This window comes from Rhipicephalus microplus, unplaced genomic scaffold, assembly GCF_043290135.1.
Source record: "Rhipicephalus microplus isolate Deutch F79 unplaced genomic scaffold, USDA_Rmic scaffold_13, whole genome shotgun sequence".
Classification (NCBI taxonomy): Eukaryota; Metazoa; Arthropoda; class Arachnida; order Ixodida; family Ixodidae; genus Rhipicephalus; species Rhipicephalus microplus.
In genome coordinates, this window is record NW_027464586.1 from 19,678,139 (window position 1) to 19,702,834 (window position 24,696).

Sequence of the window (24,696 nt, forward strand, 5' to 3'; positions counted from 1 at the left end):
TTTAAGGTGATGCCCTTCGGCCTTTGCTCAGCGCCTGCAACTTTTCAACGCGTTATGGACACAGTACTGGCAGGATTGAAGTGGCAGACTTGCCTTGTGTATTTGGACGACGTCGTCGTGTTTTCCTCGAGTTTCGACGAGCATCTTCGGCGCCTTCAAGCTGTACTTCAAGCCATCAAGACTTCCGGACTCACACTGAAGCCAGAAAAGTGCAGATTTGCGTATGAAGAGCTCTTGTTTCTGGGGCACGTTATCAGCAAGTCTGGAGTTCGTCCTGATCCACGGAAAACAGCCGCCATCGCCGACTTCCCGCCGCCCACTGACAAGAAGGCCGTGCGCCGATTTCTGGGCCTGTGTGCCTATTATAGGCGGTTCGTGAAAAACTTCGCCCGCATCGCCGATCCTCTCACTAACCTTACCAAGGCCGACGTGGAGTTCAAGTGGGAAACGCCACAGGAACACGCTTTCCAGGAGCTCAAACATCGCCTCCAGACGCCTCCGTTACTTGCCCATTTCGACGAATTCGCCGAGACAGAAATACATACTGACGCAAGCAGCGTAGGTCTTGGCGCCGTTCTTGTGCAGAGGGCTGACGGACTTGAAAGGGTTATTAGTTACGCCAGCCGATCGCTATCCAAAGCAGAAGCAAATTATTCCACAACAGAAAAGGAGTGCCTCGCCATCATCTGGGCTACGTCGAAATTTCGCCCCTACCTCTACGGCAGGCCCTTCAAAGTTGTGAGCGACCACCACGCCTTGTGTTGGCTAGCCACTTTGAAGGACCCTTCAGGTCGCCTCGCACGATGGAGCCTGAGACTTCAAGAATATGACATTACTGTCATTTACAAGTCCGGCAAAAAACACTCCGACGCCGACTGTCTCTCTCGTGCGCCTGTCGACCAACCGCTACCCGACGACCCGGATGACGACTTCTTCTTGGGAACGATCACTGCCGATGACTTCGCTGAACGACAGCGGGCCGACCCGGAACTTAAGGCCCTAATAGAATACCTCGAAGGCAGGACCGCCGAAGTCCCGAAGGTATTCAAGCGCGCACTTGCGTCGTTTTTTCTACGAAACGGTCTTCTACAAAAGAAAAACTTTTCACCGCTTCGGGCTAAGTACCTCCTTGTGGTGCCTTCAGCTCTGCGACCAGAACTCCTGCAGGCCCTCCACGACGATCCGACGGCAGGGCACCTCGGTGTTTCTCGCACGCTCGCGAGGATACAAGAAAGGTACTACTGGCCGCGTCTTACCACCGACGTCACTCGTTATGTGAGGACATGCCGGGACTGTCAGCGACGCAAGACACCGCCGACAAGGCCAGCGGGACTTCTGCAGCCAATAGATCCACCTTGCCGACCTTTCCAGCAGATTGGTATGGACCTACTGGGGCCGTTCCCGACGTCGGCTTTCGGAAACAAGTGGATCGTGGTAGCTACCGACTACCTCACCCGCTACGCCGAGACAAAAGCCCTGCCAAAAGGCAGTGCATGCGAGGTAGCTAAGTTCTTCGTCGAAAATATCGTCCTACGTCACGGCGCCCCGGAGGTCCTTATCACCGACAGAGGAACGGCATTCACTGCCGACTTAACTCAAGCGATCTTGGCATACAGCCAAACAAACCACCGCCGGACGACAGCGTACCACCCACAGACCAACGGCCTCACCGAGCGGCTTAACAAGACGATCGCCGACATGCTGTCAATGTACGTCGATGTCGAACACAAGACGTGGGACGCCATTCTTCCGTATGTGACCTTCGCATACAACACGGCGGTGCAGGAGACGACGCAGATATCTCCATACAAATTGGTCTACGGAAGGAGCCCGACTACGACGCTCGATGCCATGTTACCCAACGTCACCGACGAAGAAAACATCGATGTGAGCGAGTACCTTCATCGCGCCGAAGAAGCCCGACAACTTGCGCGGCTCCGTATCAAGAATCAACAGACGACCGACAGCCACCGTTACAACCTTCGACGACGCTTCGTGGAATACCAGCCCGGTGAACGTGTTTGGGTGTGGACGCCGATACGCCGACGTGGACTAAGTGAAAAGCTTCTGCGACGGTACTTCGGACCGTACAAGGTGGTTCGACGTCTCGGCCCACTTGATTACGAGGTTGTCCCCGACGGCATCACGAACTCTCAACGACGCCGATCGCGACCTGAAGTCGTCCATGTCGCACGCCTAAAGCCGTTTCATGCGCGTTAACAAACTGAAACAGTGTTTTTTGTATTATTGTTGTATTGTAATTTATTCACTGTACTTCCTTGCATTATTATTGTACCTTCATCTTTAGTTAAAGCATCGAGACGATGCCTTTTTCAGAGGGGGGCAATGCCACGTTCCATTTCCCAAGATTTTGTTATCGTCCCAAAACACCACACGATTCTCAGCGCAAACCGCGCCTGCAGTTTTCTAGAGGGTTCCCGACTGTAGTAGATCATTTCGATAAGATCACGCCCACTGTGCGAATGGTACAGATTGTTCTGGAACGCACGCCGCCGCCAGCGATAGTGCTAGAACATTCCACGGCAGGAGTATAAATGCCGACGCGCTTCGCCGCTTGCCAGTAGTTGATCGAAGGCCGACGCTCCGTTCGCCGCTATCAGTCTGAGACTGCTATCTGTGCGAGACTGCTGCTGTAATTGGACTTTCTGTTTACCGGGCACAGGTTCGCCCAAATAAACAGTTCAAATCCCAACACGAAGTCTCCTGTCTTCGGCCACGTCACGACCCCGTGACAATATGCTACACTTAGGTAGCAGAGTTGCGCATACCTTTTCCTTCCGCCGCTCGCGCCGCTATTCGGCAAGTGCTGTCACGCGGTGTAACGTGACATCAAATGTTCCCACTCACGCGGCGAAGCCAACTTCACGTGCACGATGACGCGGCGCCCACGCGTTCTCTGCCAGCACAGATCAGCCTTATCGCGACTGCCATTAGGGGTTTTACCTTCTACGTTACCATGTTACCTGATAGAATCTGCGCATGCGCAAATGTTTACAGACCGTAAACCTTTACGTAAGGTAAATTACCCTAGAATTGTGGCAGCTTGGGCTGGTTGGTATGGCATGACGATATTTATAGCGCTAGAACGACGACACAGAGACAAGAAGGACCTTCGTGTCCTTCTTGTCTCTGTGTAGTCGTTTTGTTTTCGCGCTACAACTATCGTAAATTACCCGCCGGGTAGGCTTTACATTTACGGCGCTGTTGCAAAAATCCACCTATCTGCATTGCGGAGACTGCAGGCATCGTGTCAAAATAAGGTGAAGTGCGAGCGCCAATAGCGATTACGTTGGTTCAGCCGGATTACCAAAGCTAAAGTGAATAGAAGTTGATAACCGCCAACAACTGAGCCCCCTACAGAATGCATAGGTGGCGCCATCTAGCGGTCTTAAAAGAAACCAGGCGATCACAAATTTGTTTTTGAAGAAACGTTTTGCATTGTACATCCGGTTTACAAACCGCGCTACAAAGTTATCACAAATGAGTTACGTTTCTTAATCATTTTCACCTCACTCAATTATTTGATGAGTCTAACTCCCCGAAACCACCATATCATAAAGAACGACGCCGTATTATAGTGCTCCGGAAATTTCGACCATATGGGGTTCATAACCATGCACCTAAATCTAAGCACACGGGCTCCAACCATTTTCGCTACTTATAGAAACATACCACCTCATTGCAACCATGCAATCTTGTTCAGCGCATTCGAATAAGTCTGCGGCACACCGCCCGCGCCAGACCATCGCGCCGCGTTTTTCTCCTGCGTACATGACGAGTGGCTTTACTGCACAGCCGTGGAACAAAGTGGCAGACCTATGCGCAACTCTTCTCCCGTAGTACAGTGTGCTACAGTGGAATGAACGAGGCGGCCACGCCGTATTGAGCGCGAGGACATACAGTGGCGCCACTATGCGGAGGTGTTCCTGCTTTCCTTCCTCCGTGCGTTCCTGTGACGTACGTGGTTAAATTGCTCCGCCGCCCTCTCACACGCAGCCCGCAGCTGCTTTCGCGTCAACTCTTACTATTATTATTATATACTTCACTCTACTAAATCAGTAAAATACTCCAGCAGCTTTTTCCCTGACTAACTGCCCTAAAAATGTTTTACGCTTCTCATGATGCCTGACTGTCTGCTATGGCCACCTGAATGAAAACGACGGGGGCCGAGCATGCCGCCTCTATAAAACGTTGGAACTCCTTCCGTGCCAAATTGAAGTATGAAATGGGTATTAACGATGAAGAAACTTATCTCTGCTACAAGAAATGCGCACAACCACGCTACTTTATTCATTGTAGGTTTCCGTCCAAAGAAGGACCTTGGTTGACATGACAAGCATGCGCAAAATACAATTTTGTTTAGCACACACAGCCCAACGAAGCACAGCGCAAGTGGCTTCCGTGCTTTGTGTGAAGCAACACAGCATTCTTACATCCCCATGCAGCCGCAACCTTTGTGCGATCATTGCGGGCCAATGCGCGAGTCACGCACGCGCGTGCCTCATTCAGAGTTGTAACTTTTCTCTGTGGCATGATCCTAATCATTTATTGCGCAAAACTTCTATGGTGGTCCCACGTTGCACATTCGATTGCCATCGAGCCACACATGGGTGAAAGTTATGAATGACTGGTTCAGGTCCGGTGCCTATATAAAGGGGTAAATCGTGATGAAAAATGTGATCAGCAGCCGTGATCAGCAACTCTGCCCTTGAATGTGCATGCTGTGGGGTTTCGCATACAGGAATCTAAACAGCCATTTTATGTTTCTGTAGAATTACCAATGCCCAGTTTTTTTCTTTTTTTTACAGCATCATTCACAGGTTGTGTTATATTTCACGGCAGCTTTTAGAAGATTAATCAGTTCTTGAAGCTGACTTCGTTTTCGCCTGTAGATGAAAACAACATTGAGAGGAAGTGGCAGTGTCTATAGGCCTTTTCTACACAGGTATTATATAATAAAAGAAATAAACCTGAGAGCTGCAGTCGCGGACAGCATGGATGTTGACAGAATTTTTTTTTTGGACATGGAATCCCTAGACAGAGATGGTACATCATTGTTTTGTGCGCATACACCATGAGAATTTTTTTTTGGTGAGGGAAGGAGCATGAGTTTGGTGTGCCAGCCCCTGGCTACGCCACTGGCGGATGAAAACCTGTGTGGTCGCGTACACACAGGGACAAACAACCGGGGAGGAGGATGGTGGTTACTTTGGCCATAGGTTACCTTGGTCACCAAAGGTTACCTATGGCCAGTTGCTTCTATTGCCAAGGTTACCAAAGGTTACCTTGGCAATAGAAGCAAGTTTTAGCAAAGACTAGAGCGACACATGTATGATGTAAAAAAGGAGGTTTCGTCGAACGTGCTGTCTGAATACACCGAATCAACTGACCTAGAAATAGACCGAAATAGGGTGAAAATAGCGAAAATAAAGGCAAAAAAATTGGACTTCCGGGCTCTCTTGACTCTCAGTCAATTCAGACAACGGCGCATGGTTTTTAATTTCATAACGGTGACTTCCCCAACGTTCACACTCTTACGCCCTATTTGAAGATATACGCGATCGGACTGTTTACGCAGTCATTTTTCGTTGTGAATGAGGCTCCCGGGCGATACTGAAACAATCTGCTTTTATGTGAACGTTCATGGTCTGATCTCACTTTAACCCCATGGGCACGAAATAACCATTACAAAGGAAACGAGAGGAGACAGTGGCACAGCTGAGTGGCATCACATACGCAGCGAGCTGTGGCACGCCAACGGGAGCTTTCAGTGCGACTTTTTGCATACTGTACTCTGCCGAAGTCTCTGCATCTTGAGTCGGAGCAATTCAACGCTATTAAAAAATGAAAACACCACAAAGTCGCGATTAAAAACAACGCATCCAACCACCAGCTTTCCTCCACCAGAGCGAGGCGAGATCACGTGATCCAACCCTGCACGTCACAGCGATTGCAGCGCTCACACCTCCAGTGGTGGGCCTCGCGCCTAATAAGGCTGATTCTCTGGCGGGTGACCGTAGCGGCGGCGCTGTAGTACTGATGATCTCAGGAGCGTCTGCATTGAGAGCGCACGCGCCGTTGGCTGCGAAAGCGTTTATTTGCTCGTTTATAGCACGTTCAATACGTTTCCGAGCCTTTATCGTTGTATGCACACCTGCTACGTGCCATCGTGCACGAGTGAATGCAGGCACGCCGAAATTTCGTCGAGACATTTAATAGGGGCTTTTAGCTAGTACGTATTTCTTTACGTTACCGTGTTACCAGACAGTGGATTGAATCTGCGAATGCGTGGGTCTTTACGGAACGTAAGACTTAACGTTTCCTGCCGGATGGGGTTTAAAGTTAACGTTTTGCGTTATATAGGCTTTAGGTTTTTCGCGCTGTCTCACCAATCCACCTTCGTTCGTAGGAACTCATAATATCCGTATTGTGGGGACTCAATTCATCGAGTTGTAATAAGCCGAGGTGCGAGCGCCAATAGCCATTACTTTGTTTCAACCAGATTACCAAAGCTAAAATGGCCTAGGACATAGACGCCGTAAACGTGCGAGCTTCCGGCAAGCTGGAGAGGCGGTGACATCTAGCGGGGCAATACTGAACCACGTCATCACAAAATTCTTATTGCAGAAATATTGTACGTCTGGTGCAAAAACCGCGCAGTGGCGTTATTACAACTGAGTTACCTTTTTAGTCGCTTTCACCTCAAGAACATTACGCGTTATTCAACGTGTTCATGACTGTGGTTGCATGAAGTGTCACAAGATGTCGACCCCATCTTTGCATTAGCCTTGTATTTTTCACCCTTTTGTGCGATAAAAGAACGTCTCGTGATTTTGACACAACGGGGATTCAAGCCTATTTAGGTTAAATGCAGTTTATATGTCACTAGCATCACCACTTATGGTTTGCGTAAACGCAATCGTATACGCGTTTACGTACTTACGTATCGTTTACGTATGAAGAGCTAAAACGTTGAAAGATATGCGTTCCGTTAAGACGGTAAACGCAAACCGGTATACGGTAACGCGTTAACGTAAAGAGTATGCATACAAGCTAAATCTCCCTACTGTTTCAAGGGCCTGCCGACCAACAAAAAAAAATGTGCAAACGAAATTTTTGAGGATCCGCCTAACTCCTCACTCAAGCAGTGCTTTGAGCTGCACTACATCATAAGTGGCTACTTGCAAACTACAAAGAGAGGAGAAGACCGCGATTAAATGATACGATTGTTTTCTCGGCAGTCTCTACGATATCCAGCGCATTGTTCCTCATGAGAGACCATATGCGCTCAATTTTTTCGTGTGAGTGTAAGTAACGTTTTATCACTCAGTTTTATCATGGCAGTTTTGTGAAAGATAATAATTATTGCTTTCTGAAAGACCTATGTTGTTTTAACCACGTGCTTCGCGCTTACTTTGCTTCTTATATTCAAGCTCCAAGTGTTAATACCAGGAGGCCAAGCCAAGAAACCGAGCTGAAGGAACTCGTGTACCTCCGAGTCATGAACTCTACGTGAAGGCGGTCATCCTTAACATATTGATTGATTTGTGGGGTTTAACGTCCCAAAATCACAATATGGTTATGAGAGACACGGTCGTGGAGGGCTCCGGAAATTTTGACCACCTGGGTTTCTTTAACGTGCACCCAAATCTGAGCACACGGGACTACAACATTTCCGCCTCCATCGGAAATGCGCCCCGCCGCGGTGGTCTAGTGGCTAAGGTACTCGGCTGCTGACCCGCAGGTCGCGGGTTCGATTCCCGGCTGCGGCGGCTGCATTTCCGATGGAGGCGGAAATGTTGTAGGCTCGTGTGCTCAGATTTAGGTGCACGTTAAAGAACCCCAGGTGGTCGAAATTTCCAGATCCCTCCACTACGGCGTCTCTCATAATCATATGGTGGTTTTGGGACGTCAAACCCCACAAATCAATCAATCAATCTATCGGAAATGCAGCTGCCGCAGCCGGGATTCGAACCCGCGCCCTGCGGGTCAGCAGCCGAGAACCTTAGCCACTAGACCACCGCGGCGGGGCCATCCTTAACATATTAAAAAGTCCCAATTTTAATAAAGCGATTCTGTTAATCTGGGTAAATTCACTGTAACCAGTTCTGATATTCTATCGGAAGCCTAAATTGTGCAGATTTCCATAAATTTTATTGGCGTAAGACCATTGCTAGCAAGCGAATTTATGACGATGTTTTGCATTAACTGTAGTTCTTTTATTACGTGTCAAAACTGTAGTCAGGCAGTAGTGCATTTTGTTTTGAGAAATTCAAATTGTGCATGTACACACACACACACACACACTATATATATATATATATATATATATATATATATATATATATATGTGTGTGTGTGTGTGTGTGTGTGTGTGTGTGTGTGTGTGTGTGTGTGTGTGTGTGTGTGTGTGTGTGTGTGTGTGTGTGTGATCTAACAGAGAATAATGCCAAGGAATGTATAGGGGAAGTTATTAGAACCAATGCAATGTAAATGAGCAGAAGCAAAGTGGGTCAAAAGATAACTTGCCGTGAGCTGGAATCGAACCTACGACCTTCGAATAATGCGTTCAATGCTCTTCGAACGTGTTATTCAAAGGTACGTGCACATACGCAAACCTTACGTTTCGGAACCTGCTTGGTTCCTTCCACAGGGGTGACTGTGGCTACGTTGCCACGGCCTCTTCAAGGCTCTCACGGAGCAGTTAATGACCCCCCCCCTCCCCCCACAACCCCCTCCAGTTTTGCCGCGGAGCGTATTCCGTGTGCACTCACGCGGGGAAGGGTTCCGCGAAAATGGTTGATGTTTTTGGCCGTTCGTTCTATATGCCACGATTCGAGCAGTAGCCTTCTCCTCCAGTTGGTCTCGCTTTCAAGGATGGTCGTTGCATGGAAACCTATCTGGTTGTCAAACGTCTCAGAATTCTGGGCGACGGCCTTGCTCTCTTTGTTGAGCCTTCCCGACGTCGTTGGTGTGTTGTTTGAGTCGTTCCAGTAGGATTTTTGTCTCACCAATGTACAAAGAAGGGCAGTCGGCGCACAAGATATGTAAACGACACCGGGGGTTCTGTCCATTGTTGGCCAGTCTTCCGGGTGAAGGAGGAGGTGGCCCAGCCTACATAAAGGCACGTGCGCGATGCCCACCCCTTCTTTTTTGAAGACCCGGGCCAACATCTGACAGGTTCCTTGAACCTATGAAACCAGTAGGCGTTTCGGAGGGCTGCCAATCATTGCTGATTAAGGTTTCGGTATCTTCTGTTGCTCTGTGCGGTGGGTGACGGCTGGTATGAAATCTTAAAAGCGAAGCGTTTCTTAGCGAACTTCGGTGACCTCAAGCGTATCTATCGATCTAGCCGCCTACGACTTTTAGCTCTCCTGGCCGTTTTGATAATGGTATCAATACCAAACTTGGTATGGCACAACATCACTCTATGAAGAACATATTTGACTTGTTATAACATGAAAATCATTATATGTATGTCATGAATGTTGTGAGTTGCAGTTTATGGTCCTGCAGTCTTGCGGTGATTTCGTTCACATGACATGTTGAAATACTGGTATAGTATGCCATGATTGCATGGCGAACACAAGCGACAGACCCTAATATAAAAATCATGACATGCGTGTCATTTAACATCACTACATGCCACGCTCATGATGTGTTCGCGGCCGTTTCACTTGCGTCACATATACCAAATTGAATATTACAGTACGTCAATGGATGTCGAAGGTATGTGACTGGTGCACACAAGATAATCATGAGATGCGTGTCATGTAACAACATGACTACATGCCACGCTCATGATGCACTGGCGGCCGTTTTGCTAGCTTCACTTATACTAAATTTGGTATTACGGGACGTGAATGGATGACAAAGGTATGATATTGGCGCGAACATGATAATCACGACATGCGTGTCATGTAATAACATGACTACATGCCACACTGATTATGCACACGCGGCCGTTTCGCTAGGTTCATATATGACATATTTTGTATTAAGGCACGTCAATGAATGACGAACGTACGTGACTGGTGCAAGCATGATAATCATGAGATGCGTGTCATGTGAAACATGACTATATGCCAAAGTCCAGGTGCCAATATATTTCGACGTGACGTGGTGCGCGTGCTCGCCGGCGTTCATTTCGTCGCGTCACGCCAGCGTTGCCACGCCAGGCGCAGGTCCTGCCATATACTCGCTGGCGCGCTCCACGCTGCGTTGTCCGGCGTCCCTCCGTCACGAAAAGAGAGAGACGCAGTGTTGTCTGGGTAACGCACGGGCGCGAAATACAGCACGTCGCATTTCGCGCCGATTGCCGTCGGGCCGCACCTACGGACGCTGGTCGCGCCTGGCGTCAGACTATAGAGTGCTCGCGTTTTGCTAAGTAGCATCGCTGTGCCCAGCATGCGTGCGCGTCAACGCTACATTGGAGTATATTGGGCCCTTCATGATGCGCTCGCGGCCATTTTGCTAGCTTCAAATACATGAAATTTGGTGTTACGTGACGACAGTGAAAGACAAAATATATGACTGGTACGAACATGATAATCCTGACACGCTTGTCATGTAAGAACATGACAACATACCACGCTCACAGCATGCTCGCGGCCGTTTCGCTCGCTCCACATATATTAAATTTGGTATCACGTGACCCGAATAGATGACGAGGGTAAATGACACATCTAAACATGATAATCATGACACGGAAGTCATGTACGGCATCATTTACTTCCACCTCGTAACGTTGTGCTCATTTTATTGTGACATATCAATATTTCTCATTCTTGCTTCGCATATCATGGATTCCCACTGTACGTAGGATTTGCCAATTTTTAGGGTATCCATTTTTTCTGAGGTCCGCAATTACGTGAGCCTCTTCTTTTTTGCGCTCCGTGTCGTCGGAGCATATCTTCTTGGCTATCTGGAGTAACGTGGTCACAACGGAGGTCTTCTCTCAGGTTGGATGGGATGATTCATATTGAAGGTAGCCGCCGGTGTACGTCGGCTTCCTTTGGACAAAGTACTCCAAGCCGTCGCACTTTCTTGCCATCTGGACGTCGAGAAAGGGCAAGGGCTACCGCTTTCACCCTCGGCCATGAATAGTATGGCTGAATTTACGGAATTAGGTGTTGTTGCAACTTTTCAATTTTAGACGCCTTCATGACGCAAAAGCAATCGTCTGTGTAACAGAAAAAGAGCTGCGGTCGTGGCGAGAAAGAGCTGAGTGCTTTCTCTTCTATGTGCTTCATGGTCAGGTTTGCCATTGTGACGGAAATGGAAGCTGCCATCACAGTTCCACTGTTCAGCCAGCTCCATGGTCAGGTTTTCCATTGTGACGGAGATGGAGGCTGCCATCACACTTCCACTGTTCAGCCTGAAAATTGTTCCTTTGTAGGATAAGTATGTACTAGGCAGGTAGAATTCCAGTAGATGGCGGAGCTCGCCAACGGGAGCAGAAGGCTGCTGCTCGAGTCGTGACATATATAGCAAACGGCTCAAATTATCTACCGCTTTCTCGGACCTCCCCCCCCCCCGGGTGTATACACATGGACTACGCTCCGCCGCAAAATGGGAGGGGTGTCAGGGGTCATTAACCCCCGAATGCAGAGATATTACTTGACTCGTACTTGACTCGTTCTTGACTCAAGACAGTCTTGCCGGTCACCATAAATCGTTATCGAACTTGTGTGTGTGTGTGTGTGTGTGTGTGTGTGTGTGTGTGTGTGTGTGTGTGTGTGTGTGTGTGTGTGTGTGTGTGTGTGTGTGTGTGTGTGTGTGTGTGTGTGTGTGTGTGTGTGTGTGTGTGTGTGTGTGTGTGTGTGTGTGTGTGTGTGTGTGTGTGTGTGTGTGTGTGTGTGTGTGTGTGTGTGTGTGTGTGTGTGTGTGTGTGTGTGTGTGTGTGTGTGTGTGTGTGTGTGTGTGTGTGTGTGTGTGTGTGTGTGTGTGTGTGTGTGTGTGTGTGTGTGTGTGTGTGTGTGTGTGTGTGTGTGTGTGTGTGTGTGTGTGTGTGTGTGTGTGTGTGTGTGTGTGTGTGTGTGTGTGTGGAAATCTACTGTACAACCAATATACGTATCGCAATGTTAATGACGCAATGCAAATCAATATTTCACGTGATCTGAAAAACAGGGCGCATGAGCAATGTGAGCTTATTTGTAATTTGTCCCGAGTTCATTTGAGCGTCAAACCTGATATAGGAGACATCGTTCACAGCTTTCCATTAAATACATATGATTCTGAAACTTTTTCATCTCCGATTCACAGAAGTTGCAGACGGTATCTTTTTTCCCGTTGTGGAGACATGTGCACAAAATTTGAGTTATAATGCTTATGCGAATTATTGATTATGTGGACTTCTGTTCAATGAATCAAAGTTACATGCTTTAATTACGTGACATAGGAGCACAAGAGTATGCTCCATACATTATGATGAGCTTCCAGCTTTATTTTGAGTGCGTAGAACAGAATAAGTGCGCGTAGATATGAACAACAAGGTGCACTTTTAAGAAGCTATACCACTGCCTTGTATTTAACGATTGGCCTTCTATTTGGCATGCGAATGCGCAAACATAAGCACAACACAACTCGTGCATTTGATGAACCACTCCGTGCTCTCTTTTATGTGCAGTTTCTCTTTCTCATCAGATGGTTAAAAGGTTGCTGGAATTTGTAGGCACGTGCTTTGCTGAGCCGTCCTTATATCAGGGTTTTGACTCGCACCGTAACGCCCGAATAACGTCACATGCCTAAGCAGGTGAGAGACGCGCACCTGGAAGACGGTGAGCAGAGCCTGCCAGAAGGTGTCGAAGTTGCTTCGCGGCTTGTCTTCAGTGGGACGGTTGAATCTCCCTCCAAACACCTGCATGCCGAGCAGCGCGAATATCACGATGAACAGGAATAACAGCAGCAGCAAGCTGGCGATCGACCGCATCGAGTTGATGAGCGACGCCACCAGGTTGCGCAGCGACGCCCAATACCTGTCGACAAAAGGGGGAGCACCAAGTCACTCAAGCACATCTAGCATTACGAGTTTAATTTACTATTTATTATGGCGATAGCCGTGGACGCCTTATCAAACGGGAAAACGGACCACCGGAGGTGACGCAAAGCAATCATCATCAATGCAATGACGTAACCATTTATGACATCATCATGACGTCAAAAGTTCTGGTGGATGGTGCTGTTGTAGCGGAAGCGCGAACTCCACATAACAAACAAGCTACTTGCCTAAATTCATTTGTCAGGCCACTACTTGCGCAAGCTCCCATCTACAAAAAAAATATGGATAAACTAGAAAAAACACCGAGGAAAGCAGTCAGGTTTACTTTTAATGAGTACCTCACATCCTACTCCCCCTCCCAATCAACGTAAAAATAAAAATCAAGAATATTGACGTCAACAGTGCTGGGAAGACTTTACGATGCCATTTCTCAGATTGCACATTTAAAACGCTGCTACATTGTGTTCTTTTTGGACAAACAAAAAGGCTTCTTTTGCGTGGGTCTAGCTCAGTAGAACACGGATATAGGGTGCTTGGCTATAGACCCGAAGGTCGCGGGTTTGATCCTGGCGGTCGAATTTCGATGCAGGTGAGATTGGATGGAAGCCCGTATACTCTACGATCTCGATGCACATTAACGACCTTCAGATTGTCAAAATTTTCCGAGCCCTCTACTAGGGCGTCTTTCATAATGACAAAGTGGTTTTGGGACGTAAGATGCCACATATTACTATTATTATTGTTTACGTGCAACTTGTTTGTAACTATTTCAAATTGTTTACTGGAAATGCACACTCTTGTATATTTTTAGTTTATGCATGCTTTTCCTCATCACTGTTGGTAGTGTGCCTGAAATAAAAAAAATAAACCGAGGAATCTTTCGTGTCACCACATCTTGTTCCCTTTAAGGGTGAAAGTGTGCTGCCAGATTTCAGGGAACGTCAATCTGTAATCATTTATTTCGTCGTTTGCAAACGCAACTTCTAGACAAGGCTACCGCAGTATGCAGCGTCTTGCATTTTGCTATATTTAAAAACAAAAAACTGCGTTATTCCTCGTATCGTCAAATAATACTCATTTTCAAAGCTACAGCGAATGCACGAATGCTTGCATCTCATTTTATTGGATGTCCGTGTCACTACGATTTAATTGATTGATATGTGGGTTTTAACGTCCCAAAACCACCATATGATTATGAGAGACGCCGTAGTGGAGGACTCCGGAAATTTCGACCACCTGGGGTTCTTTAACGCGCACTCAAATCTGAACACACGGGCTTACAACATTTACGCCTCAATGGAAAATGCAGCCGTCAAAGCCAGGAATCCACACCACGGCCTGTGGATCAGCAGCCAAGTACCTTAGCCTCTAGACCACCATGGCCAGGCATCTGTGTCACTACGCTAATCTTGTAAGTTTAGCGCAGCGCTTGATAACTGACACTTCTTGCAGTTGTCCGTTGTTAGGATTTTCTGTTTGTTGCGATGATAGCGGTAGCCGAGAGTAGTGAGCAGTCGAACGGAATTCACTGAAACCTGCGCCCAGAGGCGAAATAGGGAGGTAATCGGTTATGAAACCGATTACCTCGGTAGGAAAGTTTATTATAGCAGGATATAGGTCATACAGAGCTGGCCAGCACGACAACATCAGCTGGGGCAAAATCCCCAAATATAGGGCCGGCACGGTTTAAATAACGTTTTTGGTCTCTTCTACGAGACTAGTTCCCGGTGCTTGGAGAAGGTGAAGCTTTCCCCGGAACGGCATGGTGGCTCGGCGGAGGAGGCGACGCTTTGCCCGGAACTGCACGGTGCTGCCTTCTGCGTGGAAGGTGGCGCTGGGAGGGGGGGGGGAGGAGAGAGTTCCCCTGAACTGCGCTCGTTGTCGTGAAAAGAAGCGCTGTGGAACGAGGATCACGCCTGTGGCATAACACTGTCCAAAAAGTACCCAATTCCATTCCAACGGCATCTTCATTTCACAATGAAGAAAATAAATACGTCCACTGTTGTGTTTTTATTGATAAAATGAGTTTATAATCATTCTCTGCAAGCGAATAGCCTAAATTTTTTTTCTATCGTTCGAACAAAGAAAGTAAACCTTGGAAGTAACTGCTTGCTTTGTTTCGTGTATTTTTATGCAATTTTTTATTCATTGAATTTCTCGGAATTCTTGTCTCGTTCTTTTACCTCACAAAATGAGAAAACCATAGTTACCGATGTTTATTGGTGACACGCAATATTCAGCTTACTGATTCATCAAAAGAGTACAATAGATAAAACTGAACTGTATCTAATATGTACAAGCCAACAACTAGACGTTACTTGTTTGTGAGTGACCAAAACTTCATTAAACTGGTAGTTGCTCCAAACTCTGTACTGCCTTTTTTTGCTTCAGTGTAAGATAAATGCTGGGAATTCCTTCTGTTTTTTTAAAGCTTTGGATAATATATTCTTTTTGTAATTTAAAAATTTCTTTGAAGGTTCCATTCTTACAGGTAAGACGCTGAAAGCTCTGAACTCGAGACATCATAAGAGCGTTGAAAAACTGCATTCTTAACTGCCTTAACCATCGATGTTTATGAGAGTATTGTGGACGTCCCTCGAAGTGCCATCACAAATGAAGGCTTCGCGTCTCTTTTATGATCTTAAGAGGTAGCTGTTGGGCCAGTTGGTGCTTCGGTAACTTCAAAGGTGGGGTAGCAGCGGATACACAGAAAGATTCACACAAGAAGACGGTAGACACAGACGAACGCTGGTTTTCAACTGGGCTTTATTTCTAATCCCGAAGCCACAAAACAGTTCTCATACGTGCTGATTTCGTTACTTCCCACGACACGTGACACTTAAAACTTATTTTCCTGCTAGGTGACCACACTCGTTTGATCTCAGAGATAAGGGCGTATTGCTGACGCAGTTATTCTTAGGATTTTCGATGCTTCTAAAATTTTCCCTCATATCTGGTGTTTTCCTTAACTTAGATAGTCGTGCGATGGAGCATCGGCTTAGAAAAATCGCGTTTCATGGAACTGCGGCATTGAACAGCCAAATAGATTCTCACGTCCACACTCAAAGACGTATAGTATTTTTTTGACCGCTTGCAAAATACATCTATAAGGTGGGATGTGGGGAGAAATGTCGCTGTTCATTGTCGAAGTTGCATAAATGCAAATCTTGTAAGACGACGATCAATCGAACGACTAAATTCAGTCATATGAAACATCAGACATGAGCGGGAGATCGCCCTGCCGCAGTCGTCTAGTCCTTATGGCGCTCGACTGGTCGCGGTGAAAATTCCCGCCTGCAAAGGCTGCACTTTTGACGGAGGTGAACGAAAATGCTGAAGTCCGTGGTTGTATACTCAGATTTAGGTGCTCGTTGAAGAACCCTAGGTGGCCGAAATTTCAAGAGCGCTCCACTATCATGTCTTTGATAATCATATGGTGGTTTTGGAACGTTAAACCAGAGATAATGTCAATGGGCTAAGTAGATGCCAATATATTCGCCAGTACGCATTTGCTCGCCAGTGTATCTTTATTCCCAGTAACAATATTATTGTCTTGATTCTCGAACTATATATTGGTTCCGAAACTTTCTGTCGGCAGTGCGCATGGGTCAGTATACCCACTCCTCTCCATCATCTCACGTTACTTCAAGAGTTCTTCAGGGCAGCGTCCTTTATTATTCCTCATCTACACTATTGACCTTGCATCTAATATCACATCAAACAGCCGACTGCATCACATACCACAAAATTGTAACTCCTGCAGATCACCTGGCAGTACTAGATCTCGTCATTGTCACAGTTTGATACTCAAAGTGGCAGATGACGGTTAACAGAAAAAAAATGGGCAGGACCAAGGTACATTTGGAATAGACAATAAGTGAAGCACGAATATGTTAGGTTGATATGTCACTTTAAAATCAGCAAAACATTACGAGGTGGAGGTAACTGATGCTGTACATGACTTCCGTGTCATGATTATCATGTTTGGATGTGTCGTTTATCTTCGTCATCTATTCACGTCACGTGATCCCAAGTTGAGTATACGTGAAGCGAACGAAATGACCATTAGCACGCTATGAGCATGGTATGTTCTCAAGTTTTTACTTGACACGCGTGTCAGGATTGTCATGTTTGACCAGTCATAGAATTTCCTCATCCATTGACGTCACGCAACACCAAGTTTGGTATATGAGGAGTCAGCATAATGGCCGTGAGCGCATCATGAAGGGCCCAATCTTCTCCGATGAAGCGTTGACGTGCCCGCACGCTGAGCACAGTAGCGCTACGTTAGCAAAACGTGAGCACTCTATAGTCTGACGCCAGGCACGTCCGGCTCCTCCAGCGTCCGTGAATGCCGCCCGACGGCAACGAGTGCTAATTGCGACATGCTGCGTTCCGCACCGATGCATTACTCAGACAACACTGCGTCTTTCTCTTTTCGTGGCGGAGAGACACCGGACGCGCTGAAGCGCGCATGCTTCAAAGCAACGCAGCGCGCCGACGAGCATATTACAGGGCTGGTGCCTGGCTGGCAACGCTGGCGTGACCGGACGAAATGAACGCCGGTGAGCACGCGCGCCACGTCACGTCGAAATGTAATGGTGCCTTGGCTGTGCCATGTAATTATGTTCCCACATGACACATCTCGTAGTTATCATGTGTGCACCACTCACATACCTTTGTCATCCATTGACGCCACGTAATACCAAATTTGGCATGTGTAAAGCCAGCGAAACGGCCGTGAGCGCATAATGAGTGTAGCATGTAGTCATGTTGTTACATGAAACGCATGTCATGATTTTAATGCTTCTATGTGTCATTTACCTAGTCGTCCGTTCTTGTCGCGTAATACCGAGTTTGGTACATGCGAAGCCATCGAAACGGCCGCGAGTGCAGCATGCGCGTAGCATGTCGTCATGGTGTGACATGACACGCATCGAATATTTCTCATGTTGGCACCAGTATAGTACCTTCGTCATTCATTCACGTCACGTAATGCCAGATTTGGTATAAGTGAAGCTAGCGAAATGACCAGCAGCGCATCATGAGCGTGGCATGTAGTGGTGTTGTTTCATGACACAAGTCTCATGATTATCACGTTTGCTCCAGTCACGTACTTTCTTCATTCATTCACGTAATGTGATACCAAATTTGGTATATGTGACGCTAGCGAAACGGCCGCAAGCGAATCATGAGCGTGGCATGTAGCCATGTGAAGGAAAGCACAGCAAGAGCTACAGGATCATGAAATGTAAATCATGACATTGATGACATACATGCCATGATTTTCATGTTATGCCATAGCAAGTTTCGTATCGATACTATTATCGAAACGGCCAGGAGAGCTAAACGTCATAAGCAGCTAGATGGATGGATGGATGGGATGGATGGATGGATGGATGGATGGATGGATGGACGGATGGATGGATGGATGGGATGGGATGGGATGGGATGGGATGGGATGGGATGGATGGATGGACTCAACGTCACTGAAGTTCGCTAAGAAATGCTTCGCAATAAAATAAAAGCAAACTCAGTGATGTTCACCCGGACGCAGTCAATCTCAGCCTATGCCTATTTTCTTAACTATAAACCTACAGTGGTAACGGACATCTGCAGGTGCCTTAGAATAAACGTAATTCCGTATGTATCCTGGTCAGCACGCATTAAAAAATTACCGCCATAGAATCTTGCCCACTCGGATACACAAAACGTAATCTTTATATAGTGCCATTCATTACGCGTAATCAAACATGCAATGTACGCTTACATGTCAATGCGTTCAACGGTGTAAAACACAGATAAGTTTCATATTGTTTGTGCACAGTATATTCCACCTTTAGAAATAGTATACTTGGTTTTCCAATTACTTTCGTTTGTTCCGTATTATTCTGAATAAAATAAAATATTGTATAGTACCCGTTACAAATTACTCTTACTTAGAGCCTGTGACGTATTTGTAAATAAATAAATACAGAAAAAAATTATTATTATCGGGAGAATTTAGAACTATTCGTAAAACTAAATCATAAAAAACTATGTCAGCGATACTTCCTTATCTCTGAGGTGAAAAGGGTGTGCCAAAATAACTTTTATGTGTCGCATGTAGTGGGAAGACTTACACGGCTTCAGGATTTGAAATAAAGCACACTTTAAAGTCCAGAGTTTCTCCGTGTCTACCGCCTTCTTTCTGTGTACGTGCTTCTGTGAATTCAGTAGCTGGCGGTTTCACACCGGCGGCAACCACTCCGCATTCTACGCAGTGTTTGCGGACGCTATGTGTTCGCCACGCTCGACAAATAAATTTGAAATGGGAAAATCGGAAAGCTTACGATCTCCTCTTTCCAATGACTTTGGTGGTGATGCCTGCTATCGAGCGATATTTATTGGCAATTAAAGTAAACCAAGCAACAAAAAACAGTTTTTATTGTACAAGCCTCCGTTGTACTGGCAGTGCGGCGAAGCTGTTCTATATAACAGTGCGAATATGACTGCGCCTTCAGACAAAGGTTCCTCTGAAAAAATATTGCACATAAAGGAAGTACTTATTGGATTACGCTTAAATGAAAATGAACAAAATATTGAAAGTTCGTGCGTGAACGTGTTTATTTTATTTTCAAAGCAGAACCATAATACTAAGTGCTTCGGTAGACTACAGTACACTTACTTTCCATGTGAAGGTTCTTTGTGCTCTGACGAAGCCTTGCTGAATTATATTGTGTCAATGCAGCAGTTTACGGCTCTACTTGGTCACGTTTTACGGATGAAGCGACAAAGCCATGCAAGCTGGTACTCTGAACTGCTGTATAAAAAAGCAGCACGCCCCTTTGTAGGATTTCATGAAGAAAATTGCTTTATCTTTATGTGAAAACGTACAAGACAGGGGTGAATTTAGGTAATCTTCTGCTGCCATTTCCGAAGTAATTGACTTTTTTTGTATGCTAATGCATTTCTTTGTCGGGCTATCTCAGACGTCTGTCGATATCCATCTACCGCCTTCTCTCCTAGCAACAGCAGCCGGTGCGTGCGTCCCTAGCAACCGGAACCCTCACCATGTCATGCTTCGGCGTCGGCAGCTGTCAGCAACAGCTGCGGGCGCACGCACTTATCCTCGTCCCTAGCAACCGAAGCCCCGACCTCCTTAACTTATAGGCACGAACTTTGGGCCGTTCAGCACGCCCGCGGAGTGGCTGATAGACTTGCCCTAACGGTCCCGACGTGGGAGTCGCACGCTGCGCGCTGACGCGCGCCTTGCAGGACCACAATAATGTTTTGCAACCAACCAACCAGGCAGTGCAGTTTACGAGATCTGATAGTAGCGCAAACGCACACTGCCTAGCGATAAACGCAGCAAAACAGAGTCTTCCAATGCGCAGCCTAGCGAGTAGATGCAGCAAAACCGGACATACCCGTGCATATTTTCTTTTTTATTTGTGAGCAGGCGGGTCACGGTCATGTACGCGCCCAGGAAGCGTTTTTTTTTAAAAACGCGCCAAAAAGGGCATTCACACTTCAGCGTCTCAATGTGTTCAGCGAGATTTTCTTTGTTTTTTGGTATTTCTGGCGGTGGGTGCCAACAATACTGAGGCGGCCCAGAAAGCTTTGTCGCGCCCTCTGGTCCACTGTCGGGTGGCTGTAGCAAAGCAGAATGGTATGCGCTTCTGTAAAGCCCAGAACTTCAGGACCAAATCCTGGCCGTCCGGGGTGCGCACAACCAGGCCGTCAGGCTAGACCTGCCGGTCCCCACGTGGGAGTAGCCGGGTGGTGCGTGGCAACCTCAGCGCCTGCACTGCACTATAAGAAAGTTGTTCTCTTTCCATCTTTAACGTGACTTGCCAAGACCTCAATGCACTGTGTTTGAAACGTGTTTTTGCTGCCTTCGCACAGCCTGAGGGCTGTGCGTTCTGTTTGTGCAGCATTGAAGGCGATGGCAACATTCCTGAGGGGATTACGAACGCGCGTAGGAAGCGTTCGTTGAAAGAAGTTCCCAAAAGAGAGACACTTCAGCACGTGGATGTGTCCAGTGAGCGTTTCTTTTTTTAACCGTGCACCCTAGCTAGTATAAAAAAAACTGGCAGATCTCCCAAACAGTGAAAATCTATTATATGCGAGAAGGAGGAATAAACACTCGTTCAAACGGCACACTAAGGTTTCCGTGGGTGGAGCCCTTATTACAGGGCCCCACTGGCCCGAGCGGATCGCTCGTCCTGGTCCAAGGTGGCCCGCTAGCTTCCCAAGTCCTGCTGAGTGAATCGCACCTCCCACGACCTTTTTAATTTGTTTCGTGTGATGAGGGGTGAGTTGACCTCTGCTGGTCTTTGTCGGCAAGAACAAGTGATGTGCTGGAGTGTCGGTGCGTCACCACACCAAGGGCAGTGGTCAGCAAATCGGGAAGGCCGGATTTGGCTAAGTGTGTGTATGTTGGGATATTTGTTCGACTGTGTTCGTCTCAATTTCGTAGATTGCCAGTGGGTGACTTTACGGTGGGGTGGCGCCATCGTGTGCCGGGCCAGTCTTTGGCTCTCAAGAATATCTTGGCGCAGCGTAGGTGCAGTATAATCCACCCGGGTCAGCATGTCCACGGCTCGGAAAATTAATGCTCGAGCCATGCGGTCTGCCCGTTTGTTCCCTCCTACACCTTCGTGGGCGGGCCACCATGTGATGCCGTGGTCTTCTTGGAGGTTGGATCTTAGCATGCGTAGGACGCTCTTGGGAAGGACGCCTCTGAGAGACAGTCCGCAAGCCGCTTAGGAATCTGTGGGAACGTGCGCACACTGTCTTTTGCACTCTGCTGCATGGATGACTAGTACTCTGGCTGCTGCTTCTACTACAGCCACGCTTTTCGTACGTATTGTCGTCGGAGTGATCGCTTGGTTTTGGTTGGTAACGACTGCAACAAATGCGTTTTGCCTCGTCGGGTATGGACTGGAGTCTGTATAGTAAGTGTCGGGGTCATTTCGTATCCGTTCTAGTGCCGCCACACTTGCTCGTCTGTGGCCGGCATCAACGTTTGGGTGCATGTTTTTTGAGATAGGTGCAACGTATACGTGTTCCTTGTCTTTTCTGGACATTTGATGCATCTCCTCAATACATAACTGTGGTGACAAGGGGTAGTGAAGCCTCTTTAGCAATAGTCTGCCTTGCATAGTCGAGTTGAGGCTCTCGCTTTACGCGATCAATACGGCTACGGCCTGTTCATCATATTGTTGCGCACATGCCCGAAGACAAAGAAGCGTAGCCTCGCCCCGCCACGGTGGTCTAGTGGCTAAGGTACTCGGCTGCTTACCCGCAGGTCGCGGGATCAAATCCCGGCTGTGGCGCCTGCATTTCCGATGAAGGCGGAAATGTTGTAGGCCCGTGTACTCAGATTTGGGTGCACGTTAAAGAACCCCAGGTGGTCTAAATTTCCGGAGCCCTCCACTACGGCGTCTCTCATAATCATTAAGTGGTTTTGGGACGTTAAACCTCAGAAATCAATCAATCAAAGAAGCGTACACGGTGAACGCACTTGTTGGCCAGAGCAAGAAAGGAAGAAGAGGATCAGGAGGATCCTTAACCAGTCGGCCGCTTCTGAACTGCCCCTCACGACCTAATAAACGGCCCCTTTCAACGTCTACCAGCCTCTTTCAAGCGTAACAGAGTGGTGGAGGTGCGGGGTAAGCGCTTCAACTACGGACCGATCACTGCCACAGCTTCGACGAAGCCGCCGACTTGCCGGTCTCCCACTATCTGCCGTGAGTGACGTCGACATGCCCGAAGAAGCAAGCGTTTCCAGGATGGCACCGTCTGGCCCGCTTCTGTACTACCGAGTTCCACCACCCTTCGGAGAAAAAGCCGAAGAAGATGTCGACGCCTGGCTCACCAAGTACAAACGTGTGGGCAAGTCCAACGGTTGGGATGCAGCCGCTATGCTAGTCAACGTAGTGTTCTCCCTGACCGACACCGCACTGGTATGGTACGAGAACCACGAGGACGCATTCACGACGTGGGATCTTTTTGTTCAAGAGCTCAGGGCGTGTGTTGGCGACTCGGTTGCTAGAAAGAAGCGGGCTGAGCAAACACTGTCGCAACGGGCACAGCTACCAGGTGAGACATGCACCACTTACATGGAAGAAGTGTTAAGGTTGCGCAAGGTGGTCTGTGCTACCATGTCGGAAGAGGAAAGAGTTGAGCATCTGCTCAAAAGGATCGCTGTGGACGTGTATACTTTTCTAATTGGAAAAAAAAGCCTCAGTTCTGTGTCCGACGTCATTCAGCAATGCCGAACATTTGAAACACTCAAGATGCGTTGAATTGCGCCCAAGTTGGATCGGCTGGCTAACGTTAGAACTGTTGCCAGTGTGGACACAAATCCTGGCCTCGACCTTTTTTCTGCCATTCGACAGATTGTTCGTGAGGAACTGTCCCACCGAGAAATGTCGTGTTCGACAGCTGACCATCGCGAGTTGTGTCTGCCACGTGTGGCTATGGATGTGCCTCCTTTGACCCCATGGCAACCGACGATGAGCGCGGCAACTGTGGAGTACAGCCCAGCCCCACAGTCAAGGATGACAACCAGATATCCTGCGTCGCGGTATGACCGACGCTCTCAGCACATGCCTCCTCGACACCCGACTTCTCGGTACGACGTACGCGACCAGTACATCCATTACACAAGAACAAATGATGATGCTCGATTCAACTACGAGCGACCAACGTTTTGACCTCGGTCGGTGTGCTATTCCTTCGGTGTGCTAGGCCACATATCGCCATTTCGCAACCGTTGGGTGACTCTTTGGTATCACCAACCATCCGACTTTTCACGACCTTTCGAACAGCCTCATGGTGTCCGGCGGCCGGCCCACATACCACCTGATGACAACTATTGGCCCAGCAACTTCCGCAACAACTCTCCGCCATCTGACAGGAGTTTAACGCCCCTACCGCGACCTCGTTCTCATCGTTCTCCTTCACCGCTGCGTCGCAAAGCGCCCTCTTCGCCACCGGACAACTAGGCAGCGCGGCCAATGGGGGCGAGGTCGCTGGAAACGTGCTACTTAGAGAAATACCTCCTGTGTGTATGTTTAAAAACAAAGTGCGTGTTTCGGTGGATTATGTGCCTGTGATATGGCCTTGGTGGAAACAGGCGCAACGATTTCCGTGATGAGTGCTTCCTTTAAAGACGTGTTAGGTCAGAAAGTTGTTTTTACCTGGGATGAAACTTCGACATTCTGTGGAGTGAGTGGAGAGCCGTTGCGCCCTGTTGGTGTGTGTGTAGTGCTGAAGTATTTTTGGGAGGCCTTATGATAACGACAGTTTGTGATTATTCCTCGGTCGACACATGATGCATTCTCGGCATGGACTTCTTGTGAGAATGTGGTGCCACTGTAGACTGTCGCACGGGGAAAGTCTTTGTGAGTGGCCAGATGCCGTCAGAACTTCTGGAAACTCCAGCGAATGATCAATCTACGCTGTGTGTCTGTGGCGATACGTTCATACCTGCATTGTCTACCGTACGTGTTCCTGTTGTTTGTCGCGGCGCGGATTCTGACAGCTTCGATGCGAGCGTAGAACCAATGCGCATAAACTGCGTGAAAAAGAATGTGTTGGTTCCCCATTGTGTGGTGTCGATAGATGGCGGACCAACTGGCCTATGGACTATAAACTGTTCCTCTGAGCCCGTGACACTACCCAAT

At 47.7% G+C, this 24,696-nt stretch overlaps 1 protein-coding gene across 1 annotated transcript in view; it reads right to left on the bottom strand.

Moving 5' to 3' along the window:
• The window catches only part of LOC119162950 (muscle calcium channel subunit alpha-1-like), a 1,445,695-nt gene that overhangs the window by 766,094 nt on the left and 654,905 nt on the right, over positions 1-24,696 (bottom strand). Inside the window, exon 15 of the mRNA XM_075882643.1 lies at positions 12,791-12,998. Within this exon, the coding sequence (XP_075738758.1) occupies positions 12,791-12,998 (208 nt within the window). The remainder of the gene's footprint in view (positions 1-12,790; positions 12,999-24,696) is intronic.